Genomic DNA, 12,700 nt, shown 5'->3' with positions numbered 1-12,700 from the left:
ACACAGGCCCACATTAAGCCTACAATCTTATATATGATCCTAGACACAGGCCCACATTAAGCCTACAATCTTAAAGAAATTACACTCTATGATCCTAGACACAGGCCCACATTAAGCCTACAATCTTAAAGAAATTACACTCTCTCTGATCCTAGACACAGGCCCACATTAAGCCTACAATCTTAAAGAAATTACACTCTCTCTGATCCTAGACACAGGCCCACATTAAGCCTACAATCTTAAAGAAATTACACTCTCTCTGATCCTAGACACAGGCCCACATTAAGCCTACAATCTTAAAGAAATGACACACTCTCTGATCCTAGACACAGACCCACAATAAGCCTACAATCCTAAAGAAATGACTCTCTCTGATCCTAGACACAGGCCCACATTAAGCCTACAATCTTAAAGAAATTACACTCTCTGATCCTAGACACAGGCCCACATTAAGCCTACAATCTTAAAGAAATGACACTCTCTGATCCTAGACACAGGCCCACATTAAGCCTACAATCTTAAAGAAATGACACACTCTCTGATCCTAGACACAGGCCCACATTAAGCCTACAATCCTAAAGAAATGACTCTCTCTGATCCTAGACACAGGCCCACATTAAGCCTACAATCTTAAAGAAATTACACTCTATGATCCTAGACACAGGCCCACATTAAGCCTACAATCTTAAAGAAATGACACACTCTATGATCCTAGACACAGGCCCACATTAAGCCTACAATCCTAAAGAAATGACACTCTATGATCCTAGACACAGGCCCACAATAAGCCTACAATCCTAAAGAAATGACACTCTCTCTGATCCTAGACACAGGCCCACATGAAGCCTACAATCTTAGCTGAAATAGAAAATGAGAACGAGTGACAGAATGACAAACATTTTCAGCTGTGCGTGGAATGGGAACGACTTGCTTCAAGGCCTGGTGGTGTCCGACATTAGCAAAATATATTTAGTTGTCAAAGACATTTGCTAATTCTAGAGTAATCTGTGCTGTCTTTGGTTGTCCCAGAGGATATTTCTATCTGCAGTAGCCCCCGTTTGCCTGGCGACGGGTGTGCTGCATGGGAAAGGCATGTGAAACTGGAGTCTGGGCTACTGGACCTCGTCTGGCCATCTCCACAGCTCCTCATGGTCCTCATCTACAACAAAAGCCAGGGCAGCATTCCTACTGCAAATTAAGATGTGCCAAACAACGGGCCCTGCATTCCCCCAATGCTGAGTGCTCCCCTCAAACTAATATTCCTTGTTACATTGAATCATGGAAGCCAAGAGGGGCTGTTTTAATGCTTTTGATTCTCCAGCTTGACCACAATGAGCACACACACCAACCGCTCTTTGAGACTTGATTGCCACATGTTTTTAGGCAGCTAATAAAATTGAAAGGCGCTCTTGCCGCTGCCGACTTTCATATGATTCAATCAGGTCAGATTGAATTGAACCACATTTAGTTCATTACTCCAACTGGGTTCATTTAGACATTTAGACAAGTTGTCGCCATAGCAAAGTGCGGTCTCTCCCCACTGTGGGGGTTCATATGGGACATGTTTCACTGTGATGTTTGACTGAACCAAACAGTAGTCTCTGCTGAAACAAACTGGAGAGTCAAAACACAACTACAGCATAAACCTAGGGCCATATGAAATATAATATATATATATATATATATATATATATATATATATATATATATATATATATATATATATATATATATAAATAAAACAAAAATATCTCGATCCTAAACCCTAAATTAAAATTAATATGGGATTTAGAAAAAAATTAAATTAAATTTTGAAATTTATATAATATATATATTTCAAAATTTAATTTAATTTTTTTTAAATTAAAATTTGAAATATATATATATATATATATATTTTAATTTAAAAAAAATTAAATTAAATTTTGAAATATATATATTATATAAATTTCAAAATTTAATTTAATTTTTTTCTAAATCCCATATTAATTTTAATTTAGGGTTTAGGATCGAGATATTTTTGTTTTTTTGATGACGTGGCTCTCTCAAACAGACATGTTTCTCAAAGTGAAAACTGAAAACCAAATTGTGGGGCGACGCAAGGCCCATCCCCCTCTCAAAACACCCCAATCCAAAACTGAATCATTTCTCTAGGCCTATTTTACAATTATGAAATCATTTAGGTTACTACAACAATTAGCTGTACATTTGATTTTGATAATTAGGCCTACTTTTTAGCAATTTCAGCCAAATTACGGAAAATTCTGCAATATTCCATGTTTTACAGTTGATTTAATTTTTATTACCAAATTCCATGATTCCTTGAAACCTTCAAAAAATAATCCAATAAAGCAGCGCAACTCAGACACCAGATAGTTTAGCAAGCTCTTATAACTCAACGTCCGATTCAAAAAGAACGACAAACTTGTCCAACCGCTGAAAGTATGAGCCTGGTATCATCTCAGTGAGCCAACTGTTGAGGTCTCAGAATAAGAATTGAGGCTTGACCTCTTGGATGACAAGCATTGCATGTGTGACCAGAAAAACAACAAATGTGATGACATCAACACAGTGTCATAGATGGACATGAGGCGAGGCGATGAAAGAAAATTCTAAATTATATGTCGATGTTCCCATTTTAACTCTAATATGCACCACAAATAACACCTGCTTTCATTCTCGTACCACTCCTCTGCTGGAGCTTCTCTAGAGGGGGCTAACAGACAGCCTCAGTATAAAAAAAAGCCGCAAGTGTCGGTCTAAAAATTCCAGTCTAAAGTTAAAAAAGAAACGTGAAAACAACTTTGAGAGGAATGTCATTTATGTGCACCCTCTCTGAGGGACTGGTGAAGCATTTCAGAGCACGGCCTAAAGCAGCTGGCCACAGCAGACAGACAGACAGACAGACAGACCGTCACAGACACACCCACTCCTCCTATTATGTCCAGAATCTTATGGAAATAGGTCTCCTATAAGTAGATAACATCTGACATCTCTGTCTCAGTACACATTTAGATGGTGTCTGCACATATGGGAAGGGCCCGTCTTACTGGCAGCAGAGGAAAGTGTCAGAGTGTCGGAGTGGGGTCGACTGTGACAGCAGACGGGGGAAAAGTGATGATAAAACTGCTGTAACTAAGTAAAAGCCATGGGATTTCCAAAAGGTTGAAGTCACTGAAGAAGGTCCATCCAAGTTCTCCCAGATCCCAGATTCATGAAGAAGACATTGAAGTTCATGTGATCAGTGCAGTGTGTGCAGACTAGTAGGTATAGCAGAACATAACAGTCAACATGCACAAAGTATGACATGCTATTGTAGATAAGGGAAACATACTGTATTATAGAGGCTACGTTTCATACCATCTATGGTTTAATAATCACATCCTTTATGTCCCCCTTACTCATTGCGCGCTCGCAGCACACTTCATTCAACTTGAAATATTGCATCATTTATTCTGTATTGTTTTTGATGTATTTGTTTTGACTGTATTGAAGCATTTGATTAAACAAAATTGTGCAATATTGTGTTGCACTATTATAAATATACTGTTATATCTTGTTTATTTATTTATGCATTCATCACATTATTAGACACTCTCTCTGATTGTTAAAAATAACGCAAACAGTAAAACACAGAATTCTGGTGTTTTCGCGGTAAAAGTGGCTGCTCTCCTCCTGACTTTGTCGTGCCAGTGCGGCTCTCATGGAAAAAATAGTGAGGCTCCCTGCTTTATGTGGATCACAAACACAGTTTGTTATAGATGACTGAATTGTTCCTCCTTGTTTGAAGAAGGATTGTGCAGATATGAAAAAACAACAGCAAAATAAATGGCCGTCCACATCTTTCAATTGGTCCATTGAGTTTAGCAGCATGTCCTGTTTAGGTAGCATTCTTCACATTATACACATTACAAATGAGCCAGTGAGCATGCTAAACCTCTTGACTAGGTGCCTGTAAGATAGCTTAAGCCAGAGGTTCTCAAACTTTTCAGACCAAGTACCACATGTACCAACCCAAATGTCCCAAGTACCACTGTGGCTACCACCTTTTTTTCTCAGTTAAAAAAAACACTGATTTAACCATACAAAAGCATCAGAAAGGCTAAATACTAGTAGGCTACTGTTGCGAGTCAGACCGCTCTCGAGTACCACCAGGTGGAGCCTCGCGGACCACCAGAGGTCCCCGGACCACAGTTTGGGAATCACTGGCTTCTAATGAAGAACCATACACACACACACACACACACACACACACACACACACACACACACACACACACACACACACACACACACACACACACACACACACACACACACACACGTTGTGAAGCAATATCTAACCAACAGAAAAGATGTAGGCTACTTGTTTTTTGTTGGTGTAATTCACTAACAATACAAAAGTTACTTAGTTGACCCCCCCTCCCCTCCAGAAAATACAACAAGAACAAAGTAGGGAAGGTAGCCTGATGTTAAAAATGGAGACCGCCTGCAGACAGCTTTCAGTGGGCCACTACTAATTGCTGAAGAAGTCTGAACTTCCAGAAGAAGGACTGGACTAGAGTGAAAGCTAAAGGCACATTGTCTGCTGGTGAAAAAAGGACACAGAAAACACACAGGCAAAATGACAGCGGGTGAGACAATGGCATGTTGGTCACCTCCCCCCAGCAAAAAGACAAAAAAGAGGCGTCATAATGAAAACACTGGGGGAAGCTAAATAGCAGCGGGGTTCAGCGCATGTGAATAACCTTTGGGCGCTGGAAGCACAGCTCACCCTTTCCACAATAATTGAATTTGGTGTGCTTTGTGACCAAGTATAAAGGCCTCCCTTTGCCGAGCGGCAGGCCCGCCGTGGCTGTTGCATAACAGGGCTAATAAAGGAGGCCTACAGGGCCCGGGGATGCAGAGGAGGCGGCCTACAGGGGCCGGGATGGAGAGGAGGAGGCAGACACGTGGGAAACTGCCTCTGTTCTGCTGCTTTGTCTGGTGGGGCCGCTAGCGAGCAGAGAGCCCCCGGGCATTAGTATAGGCATGCCTGACATAACACTCATTCCACAGCAACAAGAAAGCCCCAGAAGAAGACTGCTCAGCTTATCTGGGCTGGAGGAGGCGGGCAGGGTTGGGCCCCAGAGCTGCTGCAGGTATCCACTGTCCTTAAAGACATGACCTGGAATAATAGGTGCCGCACAGCAGTGACACGACGCCAAGGAATTCATTTAACAGTTTGGTTAGTCCGACTTCTTTATCCGTCTGTGATCTGTCATCTAAAGCTGTCTTAAAACCATTCTGTAGTAAGACAGCATCATTACAACCAGAAACAAAGCCCAACCCATGCTTACAAGTATTGCTGCCTAATAAGAACTGGATTTGCACAGTTACAAATCCTCCATAGATACTTGAGCTTAGGATGCACTGATAAGATATATCGGCCGTATATCTGTATCAGCCGATATTGGCCTTGTTGACTGTAATCGTCAAAAAATGATGCCGTTCACCGATTGCAGTGGCCAATATTTAGCAGTTTTATCAGTTGGATCACATAATTTGTTTCATAATTACATTACAGTATGATTGAATTTGTGCTCAAATGAAGATGAAGAGCTCAAAAGACTTTAAAAAACAGGTCAGTCATTTGTTTATCATGAAGATTTCTTTGTTTCTCTTTCAAAAAAGGCTTAAAAAAAGACATTGGTATTTTTGGTATCGGCGGAATTGTTATTTTTAACATTGGTATCGGTATCGGCCCACAATTTTGCAATCGGTGCATCCCTACTTGAGCTTCAGCATCAGGTGTTTTGTACGGTGTGGTATGGTACCCAACTAAAAACATGAGACTGCTCTTGTGTTTTTAGAGAATCAACAGTAACAAGAGGCAAGCCATGTGCCCAGAGATGCTCCACAGCTTTCCCAGGTGTGTACGTGCAGTGCGGTGCCTTCACACACCCAGGTGTGTGTGCAGTGCGGTGCCTTCACACACCCATCTCATTTTTCACTACAAGCTGTCATCCAGCACGGCTCCGTCCACAGCTCCTGACTGGCAGCGTGCGATGCAGAGGTCCAACACAGCAGAGGGCACACAGCTGAACCCTGGCTGACAAACAACTCAGTTACAGCGCATCATGGTCATCACTGCCCATGATGTTTCAGCTGAATGACATCATCACTGTCCATGATGTTTCAGCTGAATGACATCATCACTGTCCATGATTGTTTCAGCTGAATGACATCATCACTGCCCATGATGTTTCAGCTGAATGACATCATCACTGTCCATGATGTTTCAGCTGAATGACATCATCACTGTCCATGATGTTTCAGCTGAAAGACATCATCACTGTCCATGATGTTTCAGCTGAATGACATCATCAGTGCCCATGGTGTTTCAGCTGAATGACATCATCACTGTCCATGATGTTTCAGCTGAAAGACATCATCACTGTCCATGATGTTTCAGCTGAATGACATCATCAGTGCCCATGTTTCAGCTGAATGACATCATCACTGCCCATGTTTCAGCTGAATGACATCATCACTGCCCATGTTTCAGCTGAATGACATCATCACTGCCCATGGTGTTTCAGCTAAATGGCATCATCACTGCCCATGTTTCAGCTGAATGACATCATCACTGCCCATGTTTCAGCTGAATGACATCATCACTGCCCAGTGCCATGGTGTTTCAGCTGAATGACATCATCACTGTCCATGGTGTTTCAGCTGAATGACATCATCACTGTCCATGATGTTTCAGCTGAATGACATCATCACTGCCCATGTTTCAGCTGAATGACATCATCAGTGCCCATGGTGTTTCAGCTGAATGACATCATCACTGCCCATGTTTCAGCTGAATGACATCATCACTGTCCATGGTGTTTCAGCTGAATGACATCATCACTGTCCATGGTGTTTCAGCTGAATGACATCATCACTGTCCATGATGTTTCAGCTGAATGACATCATCACTGCCCATGTTTCAGCTGAACAAGGTTACAGAACAATACAGTATTATAATGCAGTATAGTGTAGTAAGTGTGCATGCGCATGCATGCACCCCCACCCACCTACACACCGACACCCACACACACACACCCACACACACACACACACACACACACACACACACACACACACACACACACACACACCCCCACGCACACACGCACACACACACACACACACACACACACACACACACACACACACACACACACACACACACACACACCTGTCAGATTACTATCCACAATAAACTACCAAGGTCTGAGCAATAAAGGACTATTTGATATTATGGTATTTATATTTGCAAGATAAAATTCCCATTTCCCTGCACTGGGAAAAACTGGGATGACAAGAGTGTCTGAGCCTAGTGACGTTTTCCATTTGAAGGACTTTGAACAATAGTTATTTATTTTGAATTGAATATCTCTATATCTTCTAATATTAAGCCCATATACAAATGTAGGCTATTAATATCAGTGTCTGATATATCTGTCTGGCCTGACTAAGCTGCCCATAAAAACTAATAGTATCGCCATAATAACCATGATACAATTTTCATCAGCATTGCTGCTAGGCGAATCTCTTCAGCGCTGACTGAATGGAATGAGTTAAGTATTCAGGTATCATTGCTCTCTGCCCAAACCTTACCACATAAAGTTCATGTTGGACCCCTGTGCCACATCTGCACTGTAACACAGGAGGAATCTGGTCACAATCATTGAGGATTTCCACCAAATTCTTTCCGTGTGTGCCTAGTTTAACTAGCCATACTTACATTATCCCATGTAAGAAATTGTCAGATGCACTTTTAACCTGTAACTCATGATAATGGACTTACAATATGGCTTGATACCAGACTATGATCCACAAATCACCAGCCTCTGATGATTTTAGGTTAACTACTTGGAGTGCAGTTGTCGAACCGGTCTTTAAGAGTAGAACATAACGAGGGGGAACTGATATTCGTGTAAACACATTAATCTCTTAGCTCTTGCCATCCACGTCATCTGTAAATGGCATGCAAACAATCGTCTAACAATTTTCCCGTAGCTGAAGGAAGAAGTAGATTGACTGAAGCATGATTGACTGAACTAACTTGACACCCTTCTCTGCCTGCTGCATGTTAATAAAAAGTCAGAGTTCGTGCTTGTGACAAAGTACATAACAAATCTTGGACAATCAGTATCAGACAGTGACTAAAGTCATTTCTGGCTACATAGCCTGCATTGCTGTATAAGCCAGTGAGCAGCACCTGCATGAACTGCATTTTGTTTTCAGGGGTTGAAAAAGCACCACAGAAAACATCCTTCAGTCATGCAAACACAAACCCACATGAGCCCCCCCCCCCCACCCACAATACGGATAACTATAAGATCTTGTGAGACTCCTATCAGCTTTACATAACAATGGTTAATCAACTTGTTGGGGAGGAGGGGGCCTTCAAGTAGATCAGGTTTTTCTTATCTAGATTCTACACAAGCTGATTCCTTCTGCTGAAATGAATGACAAGAAATGTGACTGAAGTTGTATGTAGTAGTATGCCATTATGAGCTGCTTACTCTCCTGTCTTTTCAAACAGAAAAAGACCTGTTTCCAGCGAGCGTGTTGTTTTTGTGGGCTTATTGTGAACTTCTGCCTCTCTTTCATAATACAACACAGTTTAAATACTCTATAATTCCCCGTAATCTCCTGAAGTCTTGCTTTGAATGCCTGATTGAGCCTGTTTCTGGGTTGGTGAAATCCCAGTCCCCACAAAAGCACATCCTTGCAGCTTTCCCAGTGGCCCAACTAGCATTCCTTACATATTTTCACAAGGATTTCTGGGAGATGGAGTTTGAATGCGCCCTCTCCCTTGCAACTCCTGCTTTTCAGTGTGTACTTCATTCTCAATCCAAATGAAATTAATTAAGTATTATTTGGGGGTGAAAACCCATATATATCCAGTAGGCTATAGAACTAGTTGATATATTTGTATCCCTGTATGTAAAGGAAATGGGATTTAAAATAACAATAACAACTGTCTATTAGATGTGTGAACCAGGAATGTTCATCTCATCAGGTATCAGAAATGTACTGATGAATGTGAATAGAAAAAGTTTTCAAGTTTCCTATCCCATCAAGAGGAAGATGAGATTAGCCTTCTGCACACTCAGGTGACCTGACTGACAGGGGTTGTCAGTTATCCAGTGACACAGGAGTTTGATGTTTGATTGTGACCTGACTGCGTTTGAATACAATTATTCTAGCATCACGCCATTCAACTACTTTGATCATGTTCTGCAGACTACTGTCCAACTCCCCAGAAACATAACAAACCCGAAAGGCTGCACTGCTTTCTAATGTCATGTCAATCAATGCGACAAAACTTGTCAGACTTGTAAAGAGACAGACAGCAAATCAAGTCTTCCTCCTGCACAGTGGGCAATCATCATGGGTGTTTACATCCCGTGTTTGCGTGGTAACTTCTCCAAGAGGTGTGGAGGCCAATTTGCTGCCAAACCTCAGCTGATTGTAATATCCACCACAGCGTGTGGCATCGTTGTGCCAAATTAAAGTGTCCAGAGGAAAAGTGATCGCCCTGGTCAAAACAAACAAACAAACAAACAAACAAACAAACAAACAAACAAACAAACAAAACACAACAAAACTGCTATCACTTGTCTTCGTCGTCGTCCCCCCTCCCGCCCTCACATCTTCCCGGGGAAGGCAACCGTTTACAGGGGGGGACTTGTTGAGTTAACCCCACTTTTCGGACATCCCAACACTCACAAATAAGCCTTTCGTCCACCTACCTATCTCTGGGGTCAATCCACGAAGTTTGCCGGGTGTTGTGGTCGATAAAAAACACTCTGCCATCGTAGTCCCGGGCTTCCTCCCAGCCCGCGGGCAGCGGTAGCTCCGAGCTCTCTCTCCGCTTACCGCCGCTGACCCACGGCATAGCGTCGGGATGGTGAGCCCCAGACAGACCCCCCTGCCCTAGCTGTTTTCCCCTGCCCGAAAACCGCCTCTTCACAGCATTACAAACTCCACATCAACGCACTTGTGGGCGAAAAAAGACACAAAACCTCCACCGAGCTTCGCAGCCGTCAGCCGAAACAATCCCGCTGGAGATACATCCACTTTTCCCCCAACAAAAAACTCTCGCTGTGCTCTCACGGTCCTCGGTCCTCCATGTTCGCAGGCTCCTCCACCATATTTCATTCCTCCGTGTCCATATTCGGGTAGGGGAGATTTGCATAAACGGTGGGACGTACGAGTGCACCAGCCTCTCCGTCCAATAGGGGTGTTGTAGTGTTGGTCGCCCATAATACATTGTGTAGAAATTATGGTAGACATCAGCTGCAATGCCAGTGAAGGACATTACATAGCCAACAACACATATCAAATAATACTTTCAGAAAAATCTTGCTCTCATTTTACTCCATTCGTGCCTCAAGTTTTAGACTGTAATTAAAAGAGAACCCATAGTGGCGTAAGTGTTGGATTTACTTTTTATTTTCTACACCACTTATGAGCAATAGTGTGAAGTCTAAGTGGTACTTTGGGGGAACTTATTTATTATATTGTGGTCTGGCTTAAATACAATTGGAGATTATTATTATTATTATTATTATTATAATTATTATTATTATTATTATTATTATTATTATTATTATTATTATTTATTTTTTCTCTCTCTCTCTCTCTCTCTCTCTCTCTCTCCACTTCTTAAATTTATCAGCCAGATTTTCACCAAATACTTAGTGGAGAAGTGCATGCATGTAACCCAGAGTAAATCTCACTTTACATATTTAGTGGACACGCTTTGCTGCCATCTAGTGGCGACAGATCAGATCTTTTCACTTTTTTTGACAGGTCAGATGAGTAGACGAGTACGCAGCAGGTATGAAACAGTCAATGGTATGAAATGGCGGACCCACGCCCTCTGCTGTCCAACGTAATAATTGCAGCTGTTCAAAATAATCAGTGCAGCAATTGAGAACTTCCATTACATGGATTTCATTTCATATTATTTTACCAGTTACCACCTGGTTACACAGTAACACTTTGCAATAATAAGGAACACAAAATGTACAGTAGTTAGGGAACTAATGAGGAACTATTAGTTAATGATGAGTTAAATTCAGTTTGTGAGTATAGTTAATCATTAGTCACTTCATTAGTTAATCATTAGTTGGTCAGTTCCTTAGTAGTTAATCATTAGTTAATGGTCAGTTTGTGAGTGTAGTAGTTCATCATTAGTTAATCGTTACTTAATTTTACCTGTCCATAGTTACTATTTTGTGTATTTTTGTGTAGGCTACCCTATTGTAAAGTGGTGCATAGTTCATGAGTACTGAATCATTACTTAATTATTACCTGTCCATTAGTTACTCTTTTTGTGTACCCTATTGTAAAGTGGTGCATCATACTGAGTAGTTCATATATCATTCAGAGTAGTTAATGAGTACTGAATCATTACTTGTACCTAACAAATTCAAGAGTTGCTACCCTTAAAAGTACCAATTTCAGTACCCAACCCCCAACCCTAGTTGCAGTCTGACGTCAGTGCGGAGGGGGGGTGTGTGTAGCCAGGCAGCGTGTCACTGCCAAGACATCAGTCCGGTCAGCTGAGCGTGGGCCGGGGGTTTTATGTATGCATTTTTGTTTGCGTGTTTGTGTGTGATGATGCGTACAACTGTGTGTTCTGAGAAACATTTTCACACATCATAGCTTTGATCTTTAGCCTCCTACTGTCAGTTCTCACAGGCTACATAGTGTTCATATCGGAGCCCATACACACAATAAGCTCCACTGTTGTTTCTCAACCAATCCTGGAAGGGCCTGACTTTGGGACCAGCTGTATCAAACTCCTTCATATATAAAAGGTTAGGCTGTTTCTTTAACTGTTTGTTGTTTCAACCGGCTCTACAACGACTGGGGTCCCCCCATGGACATTATCCCACGGACACTATCCTACCCCTCCCACCCCCCATTATATCACTTAAAGAACTTTTACTGGACTTTATACATGGCCATTATCCCACAGACAGTACCCTACCACCCACACCCCTTATGTCACTTTAAAGGACTTCATCTTCTCTTTAGTTCAAATTGGCTAAGTGGTGTCTGTGGCGATGTCAGTCATGATTTGTGACAGAAGTGATGTCAGCAGTGATGTCACTCGAGCAACTGTGATGTCATCAGTGATGTCACTCGAGCAGCTGTGTTTGCACAACTGTGATGTCACTCTGGCAGTTGTGATGTCACTCGAGCAACTGTGATGTAATATGAGCCGATGGCGCACAGTTGCACAATGGCGCCTAGGTGGGTGGGCGGTGTCTGTCTGTCAGTCTGTCAGTCACGATTTTGGACCATGGCGGATCATCTCCAGAGTCTCCACCCGAGGAATGGAGTGTGCATAGCACGCTCGAGTCCTAGTAATTCATAATTTGAGATTGTTTTCTGTTTGCTCCGTCTTCTGCTGTTGATGTGATCGCTGCGCTGCACACTTGCACTAAGTCAAATTCCTCGTTTGTAATCTGATTACTTACTATGGCTATAAATATGCATCTTGAATCTGACATAGAAAGAAGGTGCAGACAGTTTCTTTACATAACTCACATTATCACCAATTAAACATAGTGATGGGCACTGACTGATAAAGTAGAATAGACTTCATAATTCATGAAACAGACTGCATCTACCTTAACAACTCT

General features: G+C 41.9%; 1 protein-coding gene across 2 annotated transcripts in view; it reads right to left on the bottom strand.

Moving 5' to 3' along the window:
• wwc3 (WWC family member 3) overlaps nucleotides 1-10,160 on the bottom strand; it is a 42,984-nt gene extending 32,824 nt beyond the window's left edge. For both annotated transcript variants that reach the window (XM_083647962.1, XM_083647963.1), the window contains exon 1: nucleotides 9,794-10,160. In XM_083647962.1, coding sequence (XP_083504088.1) covers nucleotides 9,794-9,939 — 146 coding nt within the window. In that variant the 5' untranslated portion in view covers nucleotides 9,940-10,160. The remainder of the gene's footprint in view (nucleotides 1-9,793) is intronic.
• Between the last annotated feature and the right edge of the window lie 2,540 nt (nucleotides 10,161-12,700).

This window comes from Poromitra crassiceps (genome assembly GCF_964638095.1).
Source record: "Poromitra crassiceps genome assembly, chromosome: 12".
Classification (NCBI taxonomy): Eukaryota; Metazoa; Chordata; class Actinopteri; order Beryciformes; family Melamphaidae; genus Poromitra; species Poromitra crassiceps.
Note: the sequence above shows the minus strand (reverse complement) of the source record. Positions and strands in the feature narration are given on the sequence as shown.